The following is a 26,128-nucleotide window of genomic DNA, read 5'->3' on the forward strand; positions in this document are numbered from 1 at the left end:
GTCACTGTGGCTGAGCAGCAGAACTGCAGCCAGCACACCCAGCCCCTCCAGCACAGAGCTTCCACACACACCCCCAGCTCTGCAGCTCTTTCAAAGAGTTTATTAGAAGTAGATATTTACATCTATTGCAAATGGTTAATAGGCAACACGGGACTGAGAGCTCCCCTTGGGTAGGGAAGGACAGCACTGGCCACCCACTCACCTCCCCAGCTGCAGGATGGAAGCCCTTTCCCCACCCAGAACAACCCACAGCAGGCTCCTCTGCCCAAGGTAAGAGCTTCCTGCTCCCTGATACTGGCTCTGGCTAGGCTGAAGGATGGGTGGGAAAAGGGCTGCAACAGAAGGGAAGAAACTGCTCCCACTGGTGGGGCAAAGAGCACTCTGTGCCTTCAGGGTGGGGACAGTGCTATCCCAAAGGAAAGGTCAAAGAGACCATGCTGGGTTCTTGCCTCCTGCCTCTCACCCCACAAGGGCAGGAGGGAACAAAACTGAGCACCTTTTTACTGTCCTGTCTTTCCCAGGAGCCTGACCAGCACGAAGGAGAGGATTAGAAGGATTTATTGAGGATCACTGCCAGTATAGCACACACGGCATTCCTCACCCCTTGCATCATCATGGTATGTAGGGGCAGGAACCAACAACAGCCCTACTCCACTGCTCCAGAAGCCAAAATTCCCATGGAAGCATCTAGTTCTGGCCTCCTTAGAGTCACATTCCTGCCCCAATGTGCCCCTGTGCAGCAGCCCATTCCTACAGAACTGGCAGAGCAGATGGGGTTTGTGCCTTGGCTGGCTTCCATTCCAGTCTGCCCTGGAACCAGCACAGCAGCAGAAGGGCTCTGGTGAACCTTCTCCTCCTCCCATGCAGGCTCTAACTCAGCTGGCAGAACCTAAAGTTCACAGAGCACCTCCTCTGGGCTTTGAGCACCAGCCACAGGAGGAGGAGAAGCAGCTCCAAAGGCAGCAGTTCCCAGGCCCAGCTCCAGTGGGGCTGTTCAGGGGAGGAAGGGAAGGGGAAGTACAGGTGGCAGTAGCTAAACGGTTGGGATTTGTCAAGGGGCACCTCCCACCCCTTAAGTGAAGGGGGGAGGGTACCTGTGGTCCCTATTCCTGTGGAGGGCAGCTCACAGTCCCCTGGGGATCAGGCACACACGGTAAGGAAAGCTCCAGGCCTCTCTGCAGGGGTGACAGTGACCTACAACGCCCAATATCTCTCCCAGCAGCAGCGGAGGTTTCTCAGTTATGGCTTTTTTTTTCTTTTTCAAGATACAGAAAGAGGTTAGAGACGGAACAAGAACACATCCCCCTGCATCCTCTGCTCACAAACATCTGACTGTGCCTCCTCCAAAAGCCATGCTGCTGGCTTCCAGCTCCAGCACAGCACTGTGGGACAGCCACAGGCTGCCAGGCTGGGGTCACTACGCCAGGAGCCGGATGATGCCGTTGTCCGAGCCCAGCAGGAGGTGGCACTTTGTGGGCAGCACTGCCAGGCTGGTCAGTGTACCCCTAAAGTTCTCTGAGCTCAGCTTGGTCGTGCTGGTGGGCAGGGCTGAGGACTCCAGCATGGAGTAGACCCCGATCTTGTTGGCCACAGTGCCGGTGACCACTTCGTTACCGTAGAGGTCGAACGCGTGGATGGGCTCGGAGGCAGATTTGTAGTGGTGCAAAGGTTTCTGCTCCAGCTCCTTCCAGACAGTCAGGGAATGATCTGAAGAGGAGCTGATCAGCACGTTGCCCTCTGCAGCCTGCAGGAGAGGAAAGGCCAGTTAACAAACATTTCTGTAAAATCTTACAATCTGGTGCTGCACATGAGAGCAGCAGGTGGCTGCCAGCGATCCAGTGGTCACAGTGCAATCCCTCAGGAGAGTCTGAGCCATTTCCAAGCAGCTGATGGTACTGAGCATGTTAGCAAGGCCTTGGGTGGACACTGCTAGCTAAAGGATGCTCTGATAGCTGGCAATCTCCTCCAAGAGATGGGCTAAGCCTCTTCTCAACAACACCCTGACACCCAACACAACTCATTCATCATCTGTTACTACTGCAATGGGTATAGAGATTACCATGCAGTTTCCCTCTCCACTAAATCACCTGCCCAACTATTTTCCTTCTCAGGAGAAGGAACTTGGAGGCTCTGAAAATACTGCTGAGGGTAGGAGAAGCCTGGAGCTGCTTATTAGCAGAGCTAGTGAGAGGGTAAACAACCCACACTGCTGAACTTTGTTTAACCCACGTTTGGGTCGAGGACACTGGAGACCCAGCACTGCTCCCTGGGGTGGGTAAATATGGACAAGAGTTACTCATTAGAGCAACACTCTCCCAGGGAAGCCGAGAGCCCCGTGGAGAAAGCAACACATTTACTCCTTCACAGGAGCCATGACTCCTCCCTGCCCCTGCTGCAGACCTGCCTGGCAGGGATTGAAACTCAGGAGGGCTGAACTCTGGCAGCAAGAGCTGGACCAAGAACAGCTGGCAGCAGCACTAACCATGGGGCAGGAGAGCTTGGGCAGCCTCTTAGGGACACTGCAAGGGATGCAGCACGGATGGAGCTCTGAGGGAAGGATGCTCCACACAGCCTCATAGGCCCCATCCTGATCCCAGCTCAGCCTCTCACCTTGATCTGCAGGATGTCTCCCTCATGGGCAGGCCAGCCCCGCATGATGAGCCCCGTCCTGGTGTCCAGCAGCACGATGAAGCCGGAGGAGAAGCCGGCCATGACGCTGCGGCCGCTCGGGCTCACGGCCAGGCAGCGGATGAGCCCCGCGCTCACGCCGCTGGCCAGGCGGAACTCGTGCTGCAAGACAGACAGTCCAGCTGGGGCATGAGGCTCAGGGGAGCTGCCATTTGAGGGACAAGGGACAAGCTGGTTTCCATAGAACCATCACAGTGGTTTTGGGCCAGCTGTGATGCCATCATTAAGCACAGGGCTGCAGGAAGGTGACCACAGAGCACCACATCCCTACCTGTAGTCCCGGCTTCCTGTGGTCGATGAACCTCAGCACGGAGTCTGCACTGGCCACAGAGATGCTGTGATAGGGAGGTGGCATGGTGGTCACAGCTGTGATGGGGACTTTGCTGTCTAACTCATCAAAGGTCCGCAGAAGTTTGCCTGTGAAAAGATGACAGATATTGTGGCAGGACAAGTTACACAGCAAACCTGCAGTTCTGTGCTGCTTTTTAACAGGAGCCATCCAAACTCAGCACAGCCCCTGCCTGTAAGGGCTGCACCAGCTCACTCCAGCTCCTCCCCCTTTCCCTTCTCACCTGTGAACTGGTCCCAGATGTGCACGGTGCCGTCACAGCTCACCACGTGCTGCGGTGCCTCCAGCTGGCTCACGTAGAACACAGATTTCTTGTGCTCGGCGTAGGTGAAGCGCGGTGGCACCTCGCTGGTGCCATCCCCGTAGTTGTACAGCGGCCAAAGCCGCACTGTCTTGTCCTTGCTGCCACTCAGGAAGAAATCCTCGCTGCCCAGTGGTGCCACGCACTTGATGGCCCCGGAATGCCCTGAGAAACTCTGCAGCTTGATCTGGTGGAAGTGGAAGCGGGGGTCGTGCTGGCTCACCCCGATCTCGTACTGCCAGTAGGCCAGCCAGTTCCCACACAGCATGTGGGTGCTGCGGGGCAGGTCCTGCTTCAGGGCGTTGTCCTCGCTGGAGGAGCTGGGAGCGAATCCATCAGTGCCAGCACTGAGGCGGAGCAAGCCAAGACCCTCCCGCTGCGTGTCCACCGGCACCTGGATGCGGTTCCCCACCAGGACACTCCCAAAAGTGCCAGAGTGAGTGTCCTCCTGGGGGCTGGAGAAGGGCTCAGCCCCTCGAGGGTCTTGGTCTGAGCCCACCACACTCGGTGTTTGCTCCAGGCCAATGACCTGCAGGTTCTGGGGGTTCACATTCTCCAGGTGGAGGCTGGCCAGCTTCTCAACCAGCGAGTGGTTGGGCACAACCGTCCGGATAACGTCACCTGAGGGGACAGAGACACCGTGGCTGCAAGGGAAGCGACGTCCTCATCAGCATCATCATCCCCTCATTCACAGGGATGTGAACACAGATCTCCCAAATCAGCCACATCTGCTCCCTGCTGAAGCAGCCTGAAGCCCAGTGGGCTCCCAACCCAAGGCATGCTGTAGAAGCTGTGGGTTTCCCCCAGCAGCCCTGTGAGCTCTGACTGCCCTGCAGTTCAGCATGCATGCCCAGAGCATGGAGCCCCCTCACAGATCCCTGGAGCTGGTGGCCAAGACGTACCCAGCAAGCAGGAGAAGGGGATGTAGGTGATGTAGGCCATCTCAGGGTTAAACACCTTCTGCAACTCCACCAGCACAGACGGATCCAGGGACAGCAGCTTCCCATCTGAAAGGGGCACCTCCATCACTGGCCCCTCACAGCTGCTCAGTGACTCTGCTGTCAACCCCTGGACAAGAGAAACAAGGCCAGATAAACCCCAAGACCAGGTGCTCTTTCCACACACACACAGACAGGTATGCCCACCACATTCCCACATCTGGGGAAGTGCAGGGAGACCTCTCCCACACCACTGACCTGGTCCTGCAGCTCCTGCAGCAGCGAGAATGCCCCAAAGAAGTTTCTCACTGTGTCACTCAGGTGCTGCTGCACCATCTCCTGCCCAATCCGCAGGCAGATCAAGGCAATGAGGCTGATTGTCTTCACACACAGCACAACACGGGCCTGGGCTCCACTGGGGAAACTGAAAGGACACCCATGACCAGCCTGCTTTCCACATATCCCTTTTTTCCATCCTCTGCCTCATGCTTCCTGCCTTTTCTGTGTCATCAGAAACATTCCCCCAGCCGCCACAGAACCATTCCCAAATCCCTGATTTTGTGCCAATCCTGCAGCGCTTACCCGACAGCTGGAGAAGTGAGGAAGCCCAGCACTGGGAGCAGCACCTCCTGACTGATCTTGGGGAGGATGTCCATCAGTGTGGTGTCAGAGAGACACACCACGATTTTCTGTGTCAGTGTCACAGCAGCCAGGAGCCCAGCCTCTTTCCGACTGTTGAGCCGGACACCGCCGGAGCCACCGCCGGGTGCAACCTGTGAAAGGGACTCCCTCAGTGCCAGGGCCACAGCCTGTGACAGGGACTCCCTCAGTGCCAGGGCCACAGCCTGTGAAAGGGACTCCCTCAGTGCCAGGGCCACAGCCTGTGACAGGGACTCCCTCAGTGCCAGGGCCACAGCCTGTGAAAGGGACTCCCTCAGTGCCAGGGCCACCCCCTCCCCAGCAGGACACAGCAAAGGTGACCCCAGGCTCGAACCCAGCACGCACTCCTGGTCACAGCTCCTGGAAAAGGAACCTGAGCACTGACTCTCAACAGCAAAACATGTCTGGCACTCAAGGGATGAGTCTAAAAACTGACAAGCAACTATCACCTATCACAGAATGGGGAATGACACCCCCAAACTCACAGGTTTCCTCTGCAGAGTACACCATCCCCACAAATGGGAAGCTCAGTAGCAAGACCAACAACCCCACACTGGCCCAAACCACCCTGGACACCCCAGAACATCATTTGCCAGCACAGAGAAAGGGGAAACTCTTACATACACACAATTTAAAATCAAAAATCATTGTCTTCATCCCACAGTCTGCAGAGGAACAGTCCTTGCATGAAATATCCAAGCACAAATTATGGGCAAACCTGCTGCTGACTTCTAGAAATCCAGCTGCTAAGTAATTTCATGAGGCAGAACTGCACATCCTTTTTCTGCTGACAATGTACTGCTGTTATGGCAGTGCCAAAGAGTTAATAACATCAGCAGCAACACTAAAATATTTCTTTCTAGATTGTCCTATTTCCTAAATTCTAGACAAATCAAACACCCAAGAAAAGAGAGCCAGTAACAAAACCCACAGACAATTCCCAGCTCCTGCTATATTTCTTGTACACCTGCCATCTTCCAGCTCATCACAGAGGCTCTTCCTCTCACAAAATAGCCACCCTGCCAAATCCTGCAAGAAGGATTGACTTTATCCTATTTGTGACCTGCAAGTTCCATCGCTCCAGTATCAGGTTGCCAAATGCTGTTTCACAGGGGTATTAATCCCCTCTGTGCCCCCAAGCAATGAGCTTAGGAAAGCAAAGCAGAACAGCTGGAGCTATGATTGCAACTGGGTGGAGAATGATTTTTGCTGAAAAATGGGATTTTTTCCCCTGAAAAATATCCCCTTCAACACTGGAAAAACTGACAATGCCTTTTTGTTTTCTTTAAATGAACAGCTGTGGCCTCTTTTCCTCTATGTTTAAATTATCAGAAAGCTACTGAAGTTTTCCATTTAAACGAGAATCCATAACCGAAGTGTTTACAACCACTAAAGAGGGAGCAATATGAAAAATAAGCCTGTTTAAAACATTCAAAACCTTTTTCTTTTTAATGAAAAATTAAGTTTTTCAACCAGCTGCATTATACATTTTCTTCTTGCTATGAACTTCAAGCTGAAAAGTTGGTGAGCCTTGCCAGTGGTTTTTATTCAGTTGAAAACCCGTTGGTCTTCACCCCTATCTATCCACACAGACCTCTGTGAACACTCATTCCAGCAATCTCACAGCAGCACAAGCTGCCCTGCCTGTTATCACAATCCCACCCTTGTGCCAGCTCTGTTTGGGCACAGAAAAGCAGAAGAAATGCTTTTTCTCTGCCTTCCCAAGGTCTGGCAGGGAAAGAAGGGCATGAGCATAGCTGTGTGCTTTGCTGGGAGCAGTCTGGAGCTTGTGGCAGGAGGTGAAAGTGCCTCTCCTGCCCTTCTCAGCTAACACAGCCAGAGCTGCTCAGCCCACACTGGCCCAGACAGAGCCCAGCCAAGCTCAGTTTTTATACAAGACTCTCCTGGTGAGGCTGGACTATTTTTTTTCCATCTTCCCCATGCCTGGACACATCTCTTGCCACAACAGAGAGGAGAAAAAGGCAACACTGACCAGGTAGCTGATGTAGGGCAGGTACTGGTAGGTGAGGACAGGCTCTCCATACAAATATGCCACGTGCACGAGGCAGGCCAGCACTGGCTTGGACACCTGATCCCCCAGCACGGGCCGCTTCTGGTAGATATTCCCTGTGCTCAGGGGACTGCTCTCATCGCTGCTCGGTACAAACTGCTGCCTGGTCGGGCCTGCCCAGAGAACAACACATCATGAGCTGAAGCAGCAGCCACACCCAAGGCTCCAGCAGACAGACTGGGGGCACAGCCTGCCCTGGGAGCCAGGGGAGAGGCGTTACCGATGTAGCAGGAGGTGAGCAGCCGGAGCAGGTTCCTGGCGATGAAGCGCGATGTGACGGTCGGGCCCAGCTTGGCAGAGAGCCACCTCACCATCTTACAGGCTGTGTCTGCAAAACAACAGCAGTCACAAGGACAGCGCCCAGCATGGCACAGATTAGCTATCAGCCCCTGCTGCCCCATCCCTGACTCTGCAGCCCTGGCCTCTTACCCTGGTTTCATCACTGTCCCCAAGCTGGGACCACAAACGCCCCCAAATCTGGACCTGCTTCTCCCAAGGCTCTGCCCAACAGCCTGGATGCTGGCAGGGTCTTACCCAGCAGTATGGTCTGCTCTTTGTCATCAGAGTGATCTGGCAGCTCCTCTCCCTCCCCATCCTCTGGCTCGCTGCTGTCATCAGCCAGGGTGACATCCACAGAGGCCCCAGCAGCATCCACCACCACCGTCAGCTCCGCGTCGACCGCCGCGTCCTCATGCTCCTCTTCCTCGTGCTCCTCTTCCTCCTCCTCCGACTCCTCGCTCTGCTTCAGGTCCTGGCTGCTGTCCATCGACTTCAAGCTGCTTTTGTCCTTCTGGGAGTCCCCATCTGCAGGTCTGTCCTCGCCCAGGGACACCTCACTGGCGCTGCTCTTGTCACTCAGCCGGCCGAGGCTGAGCGATTCCTGCTCCTGGGGCTGCAGGGATTCCCCGACGTAGAGGCCGCTCTGGAAGTCCTCACCCTCAGGCAGGTAGGCCTGGTCGTGGAAGCTGACCCCAGAGGTGTAGTCCAGGAGGTCGAGTGCAGCAGAGCTGTGCTCCACATCCATCTTGATCTCCTCCCCAAACACACACGACACCGGGCTCTCCCCTCCGCTCTCATCGTCCTCAGCGGTGCCCAGGAAGGATTTGCTCTCCTCCCGCGAGCTCTCGATGCCCACGAGGATCTGCAGGATGTGGGGCAGCAGGTTCAGGAGGAAGGACTGCAGCCCCAGGCGCACAATCAGCTGGGCCACAAAGCAGTCTGTGTACAGGTAGAACCTGCCGTGGCGGGAGCAGGGCGTCTCGTAGGCTCCGATCAGGGGCTTCAGCAGGTATTTATTGGCGTTCTTGGGCCCGAGGGATTTAGCTATGGGCTCAAAGAGGTACCAGGCAGCGTAGACAGCGGTGTTTTCCTCAGACATCAGAGACAGTATGAAAGGCAGAAGAATCTCCAGGCCCTCAGGAGTGATTTCAGAAAGGATCCCCTCCAGCTGCTGCCACAGCTGGAAAACAAGCTCCCGGCCCTGCCCTTCATCCTCGATCTTCTTTGCCTGGTAGGTGAAAATGAACTTGTGCAGAGCTGGGAAGTACGTGGGGAAGGGGACAATGGAGCTGAAGGGGCTGAGGAGCTGCGTGGGACAGGGTGGGGGGAGGCCCTGGAAGATGGGTTTGTATTCAAACAACTGCACTGCGCCCTTGCCCAGCCTGCTCTTCAGCAGCTTCTCCACGGGCACGCTCAGCTGCAGCAGGACATGCAGCACATGCTGCAGCGGGGCCGGGATCTCCTTGGGATGGTAACGGCAGAGGTTCCTCACCATCAGGAACCGCTCCGACAGCGACGCGTCGGCCTTCGAAGGACGAAGCCTCGGTGCAAATATAATCTCAGCCACCAGGATGCCCAGAGCCTGCATGTCCCTCTGGAAGAGATCTGACAGACCCAAGGGCGGCTCTTCCCACGCCTGCTCCATCGGCTGCATCTCGCTGCTTAAGCCTTTAACCAAGAAATTGTCCAATTTTTCCAGTTCCTCTAGGGCCTGGAGCGGGTTGAAGCCTTCAGGAAGCGTGATCTTCATGTCGAGCTGATCCACAGCCCCTGCCTTGCTCCGACGGAGCGGTCGGACACCCGAGGATTTGCTGTCAGTGGCATAAGCAGGGAGGGTGGAGGGCTGTGCTGGAGGCACAGTGGCACAGGGCTGGTCAGGGGCTCTCCCAGGAGCAGAAATGGAATCCAGGGCTTCCATGCCTTGCTCCAAATCATCCTCACCAGCGATGGATTTCTCCCCAGACCAGGTGGTTTCACTGGGAGTAGCCTCCAGGACCAGCCCATTGACTGCATCTGTCACCTGGCCTTGGATGTCCTCCAAAACCACAGTCTCCCGGATGTTCTGGAGCAGAGGCCGGGCAATGGCTGGAGCTTCAGCAGGAGTATAGGCAGGTCCCACCATGCGCCTGGGATGGGGCTGGTCAAAGAGCTGCACGACCCCGTAGGTCGTCAGGTGCGTGTGGTTGTCAACCAAGTGGAGGCAGACGTTCTTCTCCTTGACTGCATCCTTCCCCAGCAGCTTGTAGCCAAATGTGAGGTCGATCCAGTGGTGCAGGTCCTGGGAGACCTCCCGGCTCTCCAGCAGCATGCGGTGAACTTCGATGAACTCCTCGTAGGAGCTGCACCAGGACGGCACGTCCAGGTCGGGCATGTCGGGGTGGATGGAGCGGAAGATGGAGGGGTCTGTGTAAAACTCTGGGATGCACTCGTCTGGAGTCCAGCTCTGCATGCGCTCCATGCTGGCTGGGTACTCGTTGGGCTCCCACTGGGACCTCACGTGGCAGCACAGCACTGCCTTGGGTGTCCTGCGGGCCGTGTACACGTAGTAGGTGATGTCTGAGAGGACGTCTGAGATGTGATGGGGGACGTGGAGCTGCTCCCCACTCGACCCCCCTGCAACAAACGCCTGCTTGGTCATCTCATAGGTGAAGTCCAGCTGCTTGTCCCCCTTGTTGAGACGGAATTTGGATTTCCTTAGGTCCCTGAACTTGCCGTTTTTGGTAGTGAAGTCCACCACCCACGGAAGAACCGGGTGGTAATTGGGGTCTCCCATCCTCCTCCCAGCCAAGCTGTTCAGATGCATAAGGTAGTCAAAGTTGCTGACCTGCCCATGCACCCACTGCAACACCAGGTCTCGGAGGTCCTTCTGGCAGGCACTGCATGTCACCTCCTGCCTTTGCACGCAGCTTTGCTTGCTCTCTTGTTCCAGACCACCCTCCAGATTCTCCTCCTCCTCCCCTGGTCCCTCATACCCTCTGAAGTTCACACGCAGCCGGCTGCACAGCTTCTCATCCACAGCCACGTCCCGAAGGGAGAAATCTCCACAAGCCAGACCCGCCTGGTGACAAGCCCTCATGGCCTGCAGCACGTGGAAGAGGAGGAAGAGGATTTTGGCGTGGCTGTTGGTGAGCTTGGCTGGGCTGAACGTCACAACGTCGTGCAGGCAGTACTGCACATAGGGGTAGATGATGTACAGCATGTCGGCCGACTCCAGCAGCGCCTCGGCCTGCAGCACATTGGGGCACAGGGGCACCCCTTTGGCCACGCTCTCCTTGGCAGGGGATGTGCCAGGCACGTTCCTGCCCACCTGGAGGACGGGGCAGCCGTAGGCTCTGTGCAGGGCAGCCCTGAGCGCGTCCAGCGCCGGCACCGTGGGCGGCGCGTCCGGGCGCCGGTAGGGCCGCGCGTACAGCCCGTGAGCCCGACCCCACAGGTTGTGGTAGTTCTGGGTGGCCACGCTCTGCATGAAGCCGTGCAGGGTGTCCACGCTGCCGCCGCAGCGCTGCTCAGGGGGCTGTGCCCGCAGCGGGTAGCCCAGCCGCGCTTTCCGCAGCCCGTGGATCTCCACCCGCGTCCAGCCCGCCGGGAGTTTCTGCACCGAGTGCTGCAGGAACGTCCTGACCTCCACCTCGCTCAGCCCCTCGGGCCGCGGGCAGGCTGCCGGCAGCACCCGGCGCTCCTTGAGGCTCTGCAGCCATTTCACGGGCACGAAGGCGGTGACGTGGGTCCTCTCGGGGGCCAGCTGCCGCCGGTCGATGTTCAGGTCCTTCTCCACGCTCTGCAGGAAGCCTTCCATGCTGGATTCTGCTGGGAGAGAGGTGGCCCAGACAGGCTGTGAGAGAGTGGAGCAGTGCAGAACCACCCTGCACCCTCCGCAGCGAGCAGCAAGTCTCACTTCCCCATTGGCACCCGGCTAAAAAAAAACCTGGTTTGAGGAGCTTGGTAACTGTGCCTGTTGGGGGGAACTGAGAAGGGACCAGCCCTGGCTGTGAGGACAAGGTGGGACCTCTGCAGCCAGGCAGGGTGACACGGTGGGGCTTCCACAGCCCCCAGTGGGGGGACACGATGGAGACACAGTGGGGACCTGCACATCCAAGCGCTGGGGGAAGGGACACGACAGAACCTCTGCAGGCCTAGGGCTGGAGGGGACACTCAATGAACATCCACAGCCAGGGAGCGGGACCTGATGGCACCTTTCAGCCCAGACTTGAGGGACACAGTGGCACATTCACAGCCCCACGAACTCAAACGGAAGATGATGGGATGCGGAGGGGGACATCTGCAGCCCCAGGGTCGGCGGTGGGGACACAATGGCACCTCCACAGCTGGAGGGGGCACACGATGGGATCTCTGCAGCGTAACCCCCGTACTGGGGACACAAAGGGACCTCTGCAGTCCCACGGGGGTCACACAGAGGATGCTCACAGCGAGGAGCACGGACCCAGCACCGAGTCACGGCCACGGCCGCTCAGGCGGCCCCGGCCCCTCAGGCCCTCGCTACGGGCAGGGGACAACAGAGCCGGGCTGAGCCCCGCGGGCCCGAGGGCCGGTCCGGGGAGCCCTCACCCCCCCGTAGGGTCCCTCTCTGCCCCGGCGGCCCCGCATTACCTGGCGGCGGCGGCTCAGCCGCGGCGGGCGGCGGCGGGGGCGGCCCCGGCCATGTTGGTCAGGTGACGGCGGTCACATGCGGCCGCCGCGCCGCCATGTGCGCGGGGGGGGCCGGGCCGCGCTCCCCGCCGGGCCCCGCGGGGTCGGGCCCGGGCTCCCTCCAGCGGCCGCGGGGCGGGGGGGCCGGGGCGGGTGCGCAGGGCCGGGGCCCCCGCGGGGCCGGGGCTGTGCATGGGCAGCGGCGGGGCGGGACGCGGCGGCGGGGGCGTGACGTCACAGTGGCGTCAGAGGCGCCCCGGGCTGTCAGCTGGAGCCGGGGGAGCCGCGCTGACGAGGCAGCCGGTCTTAAAGGGGTCCCCACCCGCCGCGGGCGGGCCCCACCGGCGGCAGGTGAGTGCCCGGGGGAGCCGGCGCGGGGCGGCGGGGCCACTCCAGCCCCGCCACCCCGGGACCCTGCCGCCCTCTGCCCCGCGAGGCACCGCACGCTACGGGAGCTGCCCGGCCCCGGTGCTCATGAGCCGGCCCGGGTCCTCCCCGCCGCTCGGGCGGTGCCGGCCCTCCGGGACCGGCGGGTGCGGCGATACCCACGGGGCATACGGTCACAACAGCCATGGGCGGCCCCTTTAAGGGCGCCGGGGGCTCCCGCCGGGCAGCGCCGCATGGCGCGGCGGCGCGTGGGAGTCACGTGGGTGGGACGTAGCGGCCGCCGATTGGCCCCCCGGCGCTGGCCCGCTGCAATCAGCTGTTACTGGGACGAAGGGCAGGAAACGGCCTTAAAGGGGCACGGCAGCTCACTTTAAAGGGGCAGCGCTGGCAGTGCTGGCGGGGCAGTGGGTGAGCGCTTCTGGTCGGGCCGGGCCGGGCCGCCGCTGCCCTGCGCTCTGCCCCGCCGGCACCCGCGGCGAGCGCGGCCCCTTTAAAGAAGTTGTCCAGTCATCGCGCGGCGCTGCCAAGTCATCGGGGTCAGCCGAGTTCTTGCGGCCACGCCCCCCACGCCTTCCCATTGGTGCGTGCGGCGAGCGCTCACTTCTGATTGGTCGAGGACTTAGAGCAACTTCTCGGAATCGGGGCCGTGTCACCAGCCCCAGCACAGGGAGGCACCGCCCGAGGGCGGGCGGGGGCGGCAGAGCCGTGCCCGCGGCAGCGCCACGCCCCGCCCGAGGCCCGCGGAAGGGTCGAGCCCTTTGGAGCCGCCCTGCCCCCGCCGCCCCTTCACCCGCTTGAAAATGCCAACTCACAGCACGCGGGGCACGCCGGGAGCGCCGCGCCGCACTACAACTCCCGGCGTGCCCCTCGGCGGGGTGGCCCCGTCCGTTCCCAAGGCAACCGACACCCGGCCGGGAGGGAGCCAAACTCTCCCCCGGCGGGGTGGGCGGGGCAGAGCGCTCGCCTCGCCTTTCCATTGGCCGAGCTGCCGGTCGCGCCGGGCCGCCATTGGTGAGAGCGGGCGGCAATCGCGGCGCGGGGGCGGGCGCGGCGCGCGCCGGCGGTGCCGGCCGGCGATTGGCCCGGGGGCGTGGCTGGTGGGCGTGGCCGGGGGTGGCTGCGTCATGACTCCGCCAGCTGATCCGGGACGGAGCCGGCGCGCGGCGGGGGGAGGCGGCGGCACCGGCACCGGGCACGGCCGGGGCGGCACCGGCGGGGCGGCGGTGCCGGCGCTGGGCCAAGTCGGGCCCGGCCGAGCCGCGCAGGTGGGTCCGCCGGTACCGCGCTGGGATAGGCGGTAAGGGTGGCGGAGCCCCGCGCGGTGCCCTCGGTGCTCCGGGGGTTAGGGGGCCCCACCGTGCCCCGTTAGGGAAGGTCACCTTTCCCCGGGGCAGGGCGGCCATGGGGGGTGCGGCGCGGCGCGTCCTTGGCCGGGCTCCGCGGCGTCGCCTGGGCCGGGCGGCCTCGCCCCCGGTGTCGGTGGGGCGGGGAGCGAGGGGTGAGGCCGGGGCCCGTGCGCGGCTCCCGCGCCGGGGGGTCCCGGTGGGGCGGGCGGGACCGTGGCCGGGGCCTCCCCGCGACGGGCGGTGGCCGCCCCGGGGGTGACCTTCACTCCGGGACCGGACTGGGCAGACTTTGACCCGCGGCCGCTCCCCGCCGTGGGCACGGAGCGGAGCATCCCGGGCAGCGGAGGGCCGGGAGGGCGGCGGGGTGTCCCGGGGGTCGTGGAGGGAGCGGCTTTGCCGTGGAGCGGCGTGGGGGGTGCTGCCTCCGTTAGGGGGGAGGAGGGAGTTGGTTTTACCGAGAGGAGAGACGCTGGGGGGGAGGGGGGGTGACCCGGTTATACCGGGAGAGGGGCACCAGCTGGGGGCACGGCGTTTTTATTAGCGGGGTGAGCTCCCACCGGGGCCCTTCCCGGAGCTGCCGGGGTCTGTCGGTGCTGAGAAGGGCTGGGTGGGAACGCTGTTACCGACACGGCCCCCCCCGGTCGGCCCCCGGTGCTGGCGGGGGCCCCCGGTACTGACGGGGCCGGTGGCTTCAGCGGCGGGTGCTGATTCACGGGCCGGCGGGGGTGGAGCAGGGCCGGGACCAGCTCGCTGGAATCCGGACCAGATGTACCCGGCACGCCAGGAATGCTCGGCATCCCCGCCGGGCCCCGCCGCCGCCGCTGCGCCCCGGCCACCGGCCCCGCACCGAGAGCCCCGCAGCCCCCGCCGCAGCACCCACCGGGGCCCGCCCAGGCCTGGGGCCAGCCGGGGTCCCCAGTGCCTTTGGGGTGACGCTGGTGGGAGGATGCTGTGATGGCCCCCCCCGGGGGTTTCCCGTGTTTCCTGTTACCATCTGTCCCCCACCATACCCGGTTTACCGGGAGATTCCCAAAACTCAGTCCCCAGCAGCCAAAGCGCTTGGTGTTGTAGAAAAGGGATTTTTCCTGGGCCAAGGAGGAAGCAATGGGGTCCCACACCAGCCCTGGGGTTGGCGTCCTCACCCTCCGACAAAACGACTCAGAAAGGGGCTGAGCTGCCCGAAATTCCCCCGCTGGTGGCTTGGCAGCAGCCGCCTGACAAAAGTGTCTTCCCCGTCAGGAAGCAGCTGGCTCCCGGCCAGGTGGGACCCTGCCAGCGCTGATGGATGCCCGAGGTGAGCCCTGGGAACGCCGTAACCCCTACCTGCAGTGGCCTCCCTGCTGCGGCCACAGGCCCTGCCGGAGCTGGTTGCCTTATCTCTTATTTTCCAGCAGAAATGGCCTTGGGTTTCCTTGCCTGCTGTGCGTGGTTTAGGGCTGGCTGCAGGTGCTGGAGCTCTTGCACCACCCGCTTTGGGAGTGGGGAGGGATGGGGAGAGTTGAGGTTGGAGCTGTCTCTGGATTTCTTTCGATGGGGGGATGTCCCTGGGGAGAGGACAGCGATAGATCAGTGTTGGGATGAGGGAGAGAAGCTGCTGTGGGTGACAGCTCAGCTCAGCACAGTTCAATCCTGGCTCTGAAATGTGTGTTCCCTTCCCAGGTGCTGCTGTGCCACCCTGCTCCTGGCTAACCAGCACCAGTTCTTCAGTGGCAAGCTTTATGTCCTTCTCCAGTAGCTAAAGCTGCCAGTTGAAGAACTGTTGAATGTAGCCACTCTCTTCTCGTCACTGGGACCTTGGATGCCAGCCAGAGCCGTGCCCTGAGCAACTGGGATGAGCCACTCAGCAGCGTCCTGAGGATTGGAGGGCTGAGGATGAGTCTGACCAGGATGAAGAAAGTCTCCTCGAAGCTTCCAGACAGAGCCTTGGCTGGAGGATTGCCAGGCAGCTGTGCCAGCAGGGCTGTCAAACCCTGTCCCCCCCTCAGTGGGGTGGCACTGAGCTGGGAGGTCACTAGAGGAGACTGAGAGAAGCATTAAATGTTGTTTTGCTCAACTGTTCAGTTTTTAGGAAGTTTGTTACCTGTGGGTTCTGCCTGGATCAGGTGGGAAGATGGTGGGGGCTGCAGACTCTGGGGGGGTCACATCACCAGAGCTGTGCTCCCAACTGCTGCCACTCTGGGGTCTGCACTGGAGGACTGATCTTGGGTTTGTCCCGAGCCAAAGGCTGTGGGTGTAGCCCACAGGTCTGACCTGTGCTGAGCTCAGGAGCTGGATTAAACCTGCACCATGCCAGGCAGTGGGATGGAGCCTGGGGAGAGGGTTGGCTCCACACCCACGCTGCCCTGCTGCGGTGGGGCCGGGCCACTGGGCCAGGGTGACTCAGGGCCGAGTCACGCACAGCTCTGCACGGCTGTTCCCGGAACCTCTGGCCCTGGGAGGCCACGCAGCAGGGCCAGCACTCCAGGTATTTTGGGGCTAGCAACACTCAGAGGGGCTGTGGTGAACTTTATTGGGCTCTTCCACAGTCCAGGCTCTGGCTGGTTGGTGAACAGAAGACTGCCCTGGAAGGAACGTGGAAGCTGCTCTCCAGGGCTGGAGAATTCCCTGCCTTGTGCTGAGCGAGTGAGAGCCCAGCAAGGGCTCCAGGGAGCCTCTGCAGCCCAGGCTTTCCCACAGGACTGCTGGGCCCACCAGCTCCCAGGCTGCCTGGTGAATGGGAATCAGGGGAGTGTCCAGGCACTGCTGCTCAGGGCTGCCAGGAAGAGCACAGCTCATCCCAGCTCCAAGGGCGGGCAGGGAGGAACAGCCCTGTGCTGAAATGTCTGCACAATCTCAACTTAATCTGCCTGCCCAGGCTCCAGCTGCCCAAGGCAGGGCTGCTCCAAACTTTGGCACCCAGCAAAGCACAGAAAGTGGCCTGGTGTCCATTAAGTGGCAGAAGTAGAATAAGTCTGTTGTCCTTGGGTTTTTCCTTCTTACATAAAGCTGCTGTGCTTGGTGTGTTCTCGCTGCTGGTTACAAGAAGCTGAGTTTCTTTGGGGTGGTTGTCACCCAGAGGGAGTGGGACTGCTGAATGCCCTTGGATCACTTCCTCCAGCTTGAGGCAGAGCCTGTCTCTTCCACCATAGCTGCCCTGCTGCAAGTCCATGCAAAACAGCTGGCACCTGCTCAGTGCCCAACACATCCTGGAGTGCATCAAGGGACAGAAAGTCATGGTGGAGAGTGCCTGAGGGCAGGGAGGAGCAGCTCCTAGGCCAGGCTCTCCCTCTTCTGCAGCACAGATTGATCTGTGCTGTGTGCTCTATGTGCCTCATAAATCTACACCTTCTCTGTCAGGAAGGAATAACCTGTGCTGCTGAAACCTGGCTCTTTCCTGGGTAAAATGAAGCTCTTTCCAAGCAAGGAGTTGCCCTGAGCAGAAGTACCAAACATGTGGGGTCAGGAAATGCAAAACATTGCCTTTCAGGTCAAAGTCATGTGTTAGGTGCCAGAGGACAAGCTTGGGTGTTTAAGACAGAACCAGCACTGCAGTATCTCACCTGCTGAGCAGAGTGGCTATCCCACACTTCATCAAAGCAGAGGGGATTTGGGCTGTCACTGAGTGTCCCTATGGGAACTTACCCAGATCCTGGGACTTACCCTTCCTTCAGCACAGCCCCATGTGACTGGTGAGTAAGTGCAAGGCTTCCTGTAGAAAGCACAGCCTTACTTGCTGTTGCCTTGCAAAAATCTAGTAACTCTTTCCTCTAGCATCTGGCCACCTCCTCCAAGCATCCAGCAGGCAGGGACACAGCAGGAAAGGCGGGATCTGGGATTTCTCTGCCAGAGGCTGGCTGCTGGCTGCAGCAGCTAATGCAAAATTCAAGACAGCAGTGACACTGCCAGCAGGTGCTGCTGGCTCAGAGGTCAGGTGCCATCCCTCTGAACTTAGGGGCAGGGTATTCTGTGCAAGTTCCTGCTCACAGCCCACCTCGATCCCTGCTGGGAGAGCAGCTTGTCTCGGTCACAGCTCCCCTTGCTGGGAAAATGTGTTTTTGCAAAGGAGAAGGTCAGCGTGACCGGTGTGCTAAATGAGAGCTCTCTGCCCACAGGGAAGGAACAGGAGGAGCTGGTGGATCTCTGGCTGGTGCATCTGTGCATGTGTGGTGGCTGCTGCCAGCCCAGACTCTCAGCTGAGCCCCAGGCCATGGGCATCTTCCTCTCATCCAGCACAGCAGCACACCAGCTCTGCTGAGCTTTGCCCAGCACAAGTGGACAGCCAAGGGCTGTCTGCAAAAACAAAATGAAGGTGGGGGGTTCAGCTTTGCTGATGGTTTTATTGCTCCAGGGTGGGAGGATGTGGAGCTGTAACACTTGGTTATGAGCCCCTCACAAGGGGCACACACCAAGCTTAGCTTTGTGCCAGCAAGGGGATGTTGCCAATGTCACAGGCCCTGAAAACAAGAGATAGGTTGGGGATTTACAGTGACTCCTCTTGGTTTTGTGTCTCTCAGTGGGCTCTGCTGATATGGGGAACAGCACAAAGCCACCCACCAGCTCAGCCAGGATGTCACTTACTCTGCTTCTTCTTTGGAGATTTGTTTCCCCAAGTACAAAACTTCTGCAATCAGAGACACCATGGGGTCGCAGTTCAGGCTGGCAGCTGCAGTCACATGGCCATCCCTGAAACAGAAAGAGGAAGAATGTGGATCTTCTCAGTTCTCATAGCTCAGCACAGCAGCATCCCCATGGCACAGTGGCCAGGGAGCAGCTGTATTTCAGAGGGCTCAGGGCAGGGTGGCAGGATGCACAGGGACTCGTGGCAGATTGCCTGGCACTGCTGGGAGCTGGGCACTGAGCCTGGGAGCAGTGGGGCAGAGGCAGAGATGTGTCCCAGGCTCTCTGCCCAGCTGGTGTCATCATTTCAGCTCATTCTCTTCTCCTTCCCTGCTCTGCTTTGGTTTTCTCTGGTTCAGCATTCAGCAGCTGCCTTTAGTGCTCAGCCAGGAGATGTGGAGCCTCTGTGGGATCTCTGCAGGCTGTAGGAGAGAGGACTGTGCCCTGTTTCCCAGGCATGGACTGGCCATGGATTCACTCACCTGATGTAAAAGATCAGGAATTTCTGTTGCTCCAGGCTTCCCTTCACAACAGTGTCCGTGTATCCCTTCCCACAGCCTGTGAGAGAGAGCCTGCTCAGGGAGCCCTGGCACAGCAGCTGCCACTGATCCCACCTCAGAGCCAGTGTGGGGAGGGACAGGAGGGACAGTGACTGGAGCAAACAGAACTGACTTTGAGCCTCTCATTGCTTTGGAGAGGGAAGTTCCTCCTCTGTGACCTCCAAGACATTGGAGATCAGCAAAGAACAAGAGCTCTGGGTGACCTGCAGGCCCAGGGCTCAAACTCACCGTGGCAGCCAGTCCAGAGCTTGAGCTGCTCCAGGTAAGCTCTGCAAGCCCCAGACCCAGCTGGTGGGAGGAAATTCTGTTTCCCTCTCTCTGCCCCTTCCTACCTGCATAGCGGATGCTTTTCCCAAGCAATGTGCTCCAGAAGTAAGGAACAGTGTGCAACTCCTTCCCTCTCCTCAGCATGTTTAAAGCAGCACAGCGACCTGTGATGAACCAACACTGAAAACATTTTTCTTACAGGTCCTTAAAAATTGTTCCCCTGTGTCTCCTGCTGTCCCTTCTGTCCCATTGCCATCTCTAAGGGGCTGGAAGGTGACAGCTGTGCCTCACCGTGGGCCTCAGCCACTTGTTGGTGGCGGATGCTGGAGCTGTCCCCGTCGAGCAGCGCCACCGGGAAGGTGACAACATCCCCCGCGGCAAAAACATTCGGGATGTTGGTTTGCATGTGCTAATGGGACAGAAGGCAATTAGTGCAGTGATGAGAGGGGAGGGATGGGGTGTGAGCTGGGATGCTCAGCTGGCACTCACCAGGTTCACCAGAATGGCACCTTTGTCATCTCTGGCAATGGAGGTGCCCTTCAGAAACACTGAGTTGGGGACTGAGCCTGTGGGGAGAGGAGCAGGGATGAAGTGCAGCAAAGCTCTGCAGGGACAGGGAGGAAATTTGGCCTCACAGTTCCTGTTCCTGCTTGGAGCAGAGCACTTGGAGCAGTGACCTGTGCTTGGGCTGGTGCTGAGCCAGTGCAGGGGCAATAAAACCAGAGCCCAGGACACAGCAGGGACCTGTGGAGCTCAGCAAGAACCAAAGCACAGCGAGAGTGTGACCAGCTCCTTTCCTCCTGCCAAGTGTGTGCTCATGGGCTGATGACTTTCCAGGTGTTTGGGGCCAAGAGGAAGGGCTGGATGATAACAGAGTGGGAGAGTGTCTGCAGGGAATGGTGTCCTGGAAATGAACTGTGATGTCCTGGGTTTGCTGGATGTTGTCCCCATTCCCAAAGCTGTCCCCCTCTCCTGGCTGGGGTCTCTTACCTATTCCCACCACTACCACATCTGCAGGGAGGTGCTCTCCATTAGCAAGAACAGCCTCTGTGACCTAGGAAAGAAGGAAGGATCATTAATAAAGAGTTAAAACCTCTGTCCTAAATCCCACAGCCTCCCTGCTGCTTTGCTCTTTGCTGTCCTTTTTCTTCCCCAGGTTTGGATCACCTTGTCCGACTAATGTGCCTTGCTGGGAATGTAAAAGAAAATCACACTGTTGTCCCTGGGATAGGAACAATTACTGGTGTCCTCTGAGCCCAGAGCTGTGCTCAGTGAAGAGGAAGGGAGGGTCTAGACATGAGAGAGGAAAGCCTGATGTAGAGCTGGGTTATATCTCAACTTGGGCTTTTTTCCCCTAAAGTTAGCAGTTCAGGGATCACAAAGGCATGACTGACCTTTCCATCCTTTCCTTTCAGCTCACAGAGTTCTGTTTTCATGTGGAACTTCACCCCTTTATTTTGCAGCATCTGAAAAAGACTGGTTTGAGTATTCATTAGGAAATTCCAGGCTATAAAAACAGCTGTACCCAGCCAAAACCCAGGCAGGCAGCTCTGCTGCTGCTCCAGGCTGCAGGGAGGTTCCATTTGTGTCCCTGGCTGGTGCAGGCAGCCTGGAAGCCTGGCTTTTCTCTGCAGTCCTGATCAGGACTGGGGTGTGAGATGGGCTTGGGATGAAGAAATGATGTTTGTGGGGGGGAAGACTGGGAGCAGCCGTGTGTGCAGAGCTCGTGGGTGAGGACAGAGGCTGGGCATGCAGAGTTATGACTCAGCACAGGGGCGAGGTTTCCTGGGCTGATTGTGGATCCCTGGGCTGCTTGGATATCATGTGTTCTCCACCCCAGAAATTACCCCCAGGTTTTCCTAACCTTCATGGCGACACCTCCAACCTGAGGACCCAGGGCGTGCTGGTAAGGGAACTCCTCTCTTTCCACCACTGAGATGGTTCCAGCCTTGTCTGAGAGGAAAGCAGCCACCTCCATTCCTGCAAGGAAGAGGCATGCCTGAGGTAAGCCTGCTGCAAGCATGAACCTGCACCTTTGGAACCTTCTCCCCTTCCAGGAGAACAAATCTGGTGTGCTGCCAGTGCTGAACTGCTTTGCTATGCATTTCTGGGCTGAGGTATTTAGCTCCCCCCATTCTTTGTCCTGGTGCACACAGACCTGGATGTTAGGAGATGCAAATAGCTCCTGGTTATGTACAAAATAACTCCCTTTCTGTCCTTTAGCCCCTTGCTTTCCCAATGCTTCTGGGGAATTCAGCTCCTCTGGAGGACAGTGACCTTTTCATAAAGCACATTTCCCTCTGTCCATGTGTAGCAATTGTTTATAGCTCTCAAAAGTTTCTGGCTATCAGAGGAAAGAATGAGTGTGTGCTGTGTAACACACACCCCCAGCAGCTCCAGGGCTCCAGGGAGGATCCCAGCTGGGTAGAAAAGGAACATCCCTTCCCTGAGGGCCTCTACTTAATGTACACATGCAACAGAAAGGGGTTTGAAGGCTCTCACTGGTTTGACACCCACTCCAGCCTGGTACCTATGAATGAAGCTCCTACAATCACCAGATTCTTCCCAGTTGCCAGCTCCAAGATCTTGCTGGAGTCTTCTGGGCTTTGGAGTGTGCATATGTTCTGCAGGTCTGCACCTGGGACTTTGAGGAAACCAGAGCTGAAAGAGAGAGGATCCAGATTCATTTCATGACATAAATTCAACAGAAAGAATGAGAAGGGAGCACAAACCCACGGCTGTGTCATTCCATTCTGCCCTTCCATCTCATTTCCTACCTCCACCTCTACATCCCAGTGCTGTCCTGACTAAAATCCTGTGTGTGGCAAACACTTGGGGCACTCACTGGCTGCCTGTTGCAATGAGCAGCTGGTGGTACTTCTGAGAGGACCCATCCATGAAGCGAACCTTCTGCTTCTGGAAATCTACTGACACTGCCTGCAGGAGGGAGGGGACACAGATCAGACAGGTACCTCTGATCCACTCTCTGTTTTGTCTCTGTGCCTTGTTTCTGGGCACTCAGGTGGGATGAGGGGTGCTGGGGTCCTCTCTCCCACTCCCACAGGTCCATCCATGGATGCACAAAGCAGTGTTACACCCTCCCCATGGCAGGAGCAGGATCACCCACTGAGGACTGAGCTCAGCTGCTCTGGTACCTCTTTCTCTGTCCAGAGCTCTATGCCCCGAGCCTCAAGGAATTCAGGTTTCCTCAGGTAGATGTCCTCAGCTTTCAAGTTCATTTCCTGGAAACACGATAAAAATATGAAATGAAGCAGCTCTTAGAGACAGCAATTCTCCTGAAGTGTTTCTTGTGGAGTCAGTTTGTAAAAGAGGTAAATTTTACATTAGTGAATCACAGCTCCCCACACCACCCCATCCCATCACCTTGTGCCCACCTCAGAAAAACCATCAAACTTCAGTGGGAAGAATTCAATAAAAGGAGATAAAAACATCAGCTTGTGTTGATTCTGATCAAAGGGAGAAAAAAGATGTTTTCCTGGAAATAACACCTCTGTTCCTTTCGGATGCCTCAGCACTCCTGCCTTGCTCACTCCGTTGTTTCTGCCCTGAGTGTGGCACACGGCTCACCCGGTGCCCAGGCACAGCCCTGCCCTTGTCACACACAAACCTTGCTCAGTTTGGACTTGTCATAGGGAACGTGTTTCTCATTGGTGGCCATGATGATCCTGCCCGTGAATCCCTCCTGGCGAAGAGTCTCTGCACACACCAGGGCAGCCACACCTACAAGAGATGCTCATCTCAGCCTGTGGCACGTCACTGTGGAGGAGGAGGAGTAGGTCAGTCCTCCCTGGAGAGGAGGGGGCAGAGCTCAGATCCCTTCACTGACCTCCCCCCAGCAGCAGCATCGTGTTCTTGTTGAGGAGGCACCTCCTGCTTGTGTCCTTCACCCTCAGGCTGCTTTCCAGGTCCTGCAACAAAATGCAAAATGCTCAAGTCACACACAACCCAAGGCACAGCCTGTGCCCAGGGACAGCAGGTAAGGACAGTACCTTCTTTTTTGCTGTGATAAACACCTTTCCATCTTCCACTGTTACCTGAAGGAGGGAAAGGAGAGGTTTTTTTAGAGCTGCATCCATGGGGTTGTGGTAGGAGCTCTCCTGGGAGATCCTGGTCCAGTGATCTGTCTCTGACTCTGATCTTGGATGTCACATGATGCTGAGGAGCTCATGAGCTTTTCTCTTCATCCTAAGAGCACTGAGGAAGAGCTGCAAATCCTCTTTTTCTTTCCAAAAGCCCTTGTGCTGGCTCTGAGGAATACCAGGATCTATGGCATCACCTTTGATTGAAAGGAGCTTTAGGGCAGGGAGTTCCATAATCCCAAAAAATCTTCCCAGGAATCATCCCTTGTGTTGAAGCTCTGAGTGACAGAGCTGTGGTCAGGGCAGGGGGCTCGTGAGAGAGAATGAATGTGAGAGGCACCCAGGTGGGAGGACAAGAAGTCACCTTAAAGCAGGGGATACAGTCCAGAGCAGGGTATTCCTCAATGTCTCCAGTCCTGACGTTAAAGCAGGCTCCATGCCAGGGGCAGCGCAGCCTCTCCCCTCTCAAAACCCCTGCAAGAGAACCCCCCCAGCTGGGCAGTGAGAACCAGCCTCACCAAGGTGGGTTTTTTATCCCCCTGCCCTCAGCTGGGGTTACCTTTGCTCAGTGGGGCACCGTAGTGGGGACATTTGCTGCCTAGAGCACGGAATTCCTTCCTGTTCCTCACCAGCAGCACCGGGTAGCCGGCCACCATCACCTCCAGGAGCCTGGGGAGAGGTGCACAGGTGGGCACAGAACCACTTAAATCCCCACAATCGCCTCCAGGAGCCTGGGGAGAGGTGCACAGGTGGGCACAGAACCATCCAAATCCCCACCATCACCTCCAGGAGAGTGGGGAGAGGTGCAGAGATGGGCACAGAGCCACTTAAATCATCACCATCACCTCCAGGAGCCTGGGGAGAGGTGCAGAGATGGGCACAGAACCACCCAAATCCCCACCATCACCTCCAGGAGCCTGGGGAGAGGTACAGAGATGGGCACAGAACCACTTAAATCCCCATCATCACCTCCAGGAGAGTGAGAAGAGGTGCACAGGTGGGCACAGAACCACTTAAATCACCGCCATCACCTCCAGGAGAGTGGGGAGAGGTGCAGAGATGGGCACAGAACCACTTAAATCCCCATCATCACCTCCAGGAGCCTGGGGAGAGGTACAGAGATGGGCACAGAACCACCCAAATCCCCACCATGGCCCCCAGGCACTCACTGTCCATCCCCAACGTCGTCCTCCCTGCAGACCTCTTCAGTGATGGTGTCACTGCTGTCCATGCTGGGAGCTGGTCAATGCCAGGCACTCAAAGGGTCCCAAATTTCTGATGAAACAGCAAAATGACCTTCAGCTGGTGGAAAACACACCCTTTTTAGCTTTGTGTCCAAACCCAACACCCATTCCTCTGCCCTTTTCCCCTCTGAATGAACCCACTTCTCCTTTCCAGCCCTGTGTCCCACTAAACTCAACTGCAGCTCAGGGTGAGTGAGCAGATGTGATTAATGGCTCTTGTAAACAAATACAATTATTTATGGGGTGGTGCTGCTGCCACAGCCCATGTCTCCCTCAAATTGGGTCTAAAGAGATGCTTCAGCCACTCCAAAGCCTCTCCAACATTTGTGCAGAGATGTTATTCATGATAATTGCCCTGAAAAGCTCTAATCCCCACCCAAAATGCCTCCTGGGCTAGAAAACAGCCAACCCCCTTGGTACTTAGTGCTCTCCCTGCCTCAGCAGTCATTAAGAGGCTGATTGGGAATCTCCCTCTCTATTTTGGAGAGAAAAAAAAAAGAAATGGAGCAGGGGAAGGTCATTTGAGGCAGGTTTTGGTGCAGGGTGGTGACTTGCTCCTGGAAATCACCCCTGCATCGCTTTCCTAATCCCAGGTTCTTTAGGAGAAACATTGGTGGGTACTCACCTGGTCCTGCCAGGGGGGTTCAGGCACCTGTCCCCCACGTCAGAGAGCCACCACTGCTTCTGTCTGCAACTTTCTCAGTGAGGTGACACCCTGGTATCTCACCACAGGTGCCCTGCCTGCTGCCAGCCCACGGCTGCTGATGCTCTCCCCAAGTTGCACAACGTTCCCATCCATCAGGAGATGCAGCTCCTGGAAGCAGAGCATGCCAGGGAGTTTTATCTGATTTCTGCAACTGGCCTGGGCCTAATTAATGGTATTTTATTGGGGTTTAGAGTTGCAAAATAATTGAGGGCACACAAGAATTATGGCACAGGTGTGGTGCCATACAGGTGTGCTGCATCACAGGCAGTGTGACCAGAAACTCAACAGGATTCAGTGATATCCCTTGGTCCCTTCCCACTGCCCCTTTTCTTGGTGGAAACCTCAACACAAGGTATTTTTGCAGCACTTTGGAATGATATTGCTACTTTTTATGTATTTTAACAATATTCAAAATTCTTTAATTTGATCTTTTGGTGGGATTTTTCTCCATTGATTTTAAGGAATGTGAAGTTTCCAGCAGCTCTGCATGTGCCTCACATCCCAGCTCTGCTCCTGGTTCAGTCACTGATGTCCAGGCACACGATCCCATCATCCCTGGGCCCGTGAAGGATGGCAGGAGCATGGTACTGCTTGCTGGGCTATTTTTACAACAAAGTGGGAGTTGCAGAAAACCGGGAGTAACACCTACACTGTTTGTGTCTCCTCTTGTTCTTATCTCTATTTCACAGTCAATATGTTTCACAACTTAAAATATGCTTCAAAAATCAAGGGGGGAAAAGTTCCCAACAGCCTGCTTCCATCCTCTCCCTTGCCGAGCAGACCTGCAGGATCAGCTCCCTGCCAGCAGCACGTTCCCAAATCCAGCAGCAGGAGGGATAAAACTCCTCTGGTGGGTATGACCTGGAGAAGAAGGTGCAGGACTCTGGATAAGTGCAGGTTGGATTATTTGGGAAGGAGTTCAATTCATGGGACCCTCCAAGCTTTGAGCACCCCTCCCTTCAGAGCAGGACACCAGGACACTGCTGGGT

The 26,128-nt window shown here is 57.9% G+C and overlaps 2 protein-coding genes and 1 long non-coding RNA gene across 6 annotated transcripts; 1 reads left to right on the plus strand and 2 right to left on the minus strand.

Annotated features, from left to right (window-relative positions):
• Positions 1-80: 80 nt before the first annotated feature.
• Positions 81-11,931, minus strand: WDR81 (WD repeat domain 81). Its single transcript, XM_033078350.1, has 11 exons — positions 11,895-11,931; positions 7,542-11,090; positions 7,228-7,335; positions 6,930-7,120; positions 4,859-5,049; positions 4,535-4,700; positions 4,241-4,406; positions 3,261-3,959; positions 2,960-3,105; positions 2,611-2,790; positions 81-1,744 (listed from the first exon to the last, which is right to left on the minus strand). Exons 2-11 carry the CDS (start codon positions 11,080-11,082, stop codon positions 1,418-1,420), a joined length of 5,715 nt encoding a protein of 1,904 aa, XP_032934241.1. The 5' UTR covers positions 11,083-11,090; positions 11,895-11,931; the 3' UTR covers positions 81-1,417.
• Positions 11,932-12,200: 269 nt separating this feature from the next.
• LOC117006080 lies at positions 12,201-15,719 on the plus strand. 2 transcript variants are annotated; one of them, XR_004419948.2, is made up of 3 exons: positions 12,201-12,284; positions 14,906-14,960; positions 15,326-15,719. It is a non-coding gene; the product is annotated as an uncharacterized LOC117006080 (long non-coding RNA). The 2 variants fall into 2 exon arrangements; XR_004419947.2 differs by lacking the exon at positions 12,201-12,284 and adding an exon at positions 13,531-13,585.
• A 2,265-nt stretch (positions 15,720-17,984) lies between these two features.
• On the minus strand, positions 17,985-25,184 carry LOC117006171 (apoptosis-inducing factor 3-like). Of its 3 annotated transcripts, XM_033078524.2 has the most exons (18): positions 24,359-25,184; positions 23,749-23,858; positions 23,554-23,663; positions 23,100-23,144; positions 22,937-23,018; positions 22,718-22,830; positions 22,245-22,331; positions 21,935-22,026; positions 21,620-21,750; positions 20,954-21,069; positions 20,484-20,555; positions 20,080-20,143; positions 19,579-19,655; positions 19,381-19,498; positions 19,155-19,253; positions 18,745-18,820; positions 18,224-18,328; positions 17,985-18,099 (listed from the first exon to the last, which is right to left on the minus strand). In XM_033078524.2, exons 1-18 carry the CDS (start codon positions 24,418-24,420, stop codon positions 18,057-18,059), a joined length of 1,602 nt encoding a protein of 533 aa, XP_032934415.1. In that variant the 5' UTR covers positions 24,421-25,184; the 3' UTR covers positions 17,985-18,056. The 3 variants fall into 3 exon arrangements, with proteins under 3 accessions (XP_032934415.1, XP_032934414.1, XP_032934416.1); XM_033078523.2 differs by lacking the exon at positions 17,985-18,099 and having other exon boundaries at positions 18,245-19,253; positions 24,359-24,464; positions 25,059-25,184; XM_033078525.2 differs by lacking the exons at positions 17,985-18,099; positions 18,224-18,328; positions 18,745-18,820 and adding an exon at positions 18,669-18,744.
• Positions 25,185-26,128: the final 944 nt, after the last annotated feature.

The sequence above is a fragment of the Catharus ustulatus genome, chromosome 22, assembly GCF_009819885.2.
Source record: "Catharus ustulatus isolate bCatUst1 chromosome 22, bCatUst1.pri.v2, whole genome shotgun sequence".
Classification (NCBI taxonomy): domain Eukaryota; kingdom Metazoa; phylum Chordata; class Aves; order Passeriformes; family Turdidae; genus Catharus; species Catharus ustulatus.

Excerpts from the sequence above, each read along its gene's own strand:
- LOC117006171 (XM_033078523.2), bottom strand. The coding sequence starts at position 24,420 with ATGGACAGCAGTGACACCATCACTGAAGAGGTCTGCAGGGAGGACGAC. Across the intron at positions 23,145-23,553 it reads ACTGTATCCCCTGCTTTAAG|GTAACAGTGGAAGATGGAAA; the intron begins GTGACTTCTTGT and ends TCCCTCCTTCAG. Across the intron at positions 19,254-19,380 it reads ACAAGTGGCTGAGGCCCACG|GTCGCTGTGCTGCTTTAAAC; the intron begins GTGAGGCACAGC and ends GGTTCATCACAG.
- WDR81 (XM_033078350.1), bottom strand. The coding sequence starts at position 11,082 with ATGGAAGGCTTCCTGCAGAGCGTGGAGAAGGACCTGAACATCGACCGG. Across the intron at positions 4,407-4,534 it reads TGCAGGAGCTGCAGGACCAG|GGGTTGACAGCAGAGTCACT; the intron begins GTCAGTGGTGTG and ends TCTCTTGTCCAG. Across the intron at positions 3,106-3,260 it reads CATCTGGGACCAGTTCACAG|GCAAACTTCTGCGGACCTTT; the intron begins GTGAGAAGGGAA and ends ATCTTTTCACAG.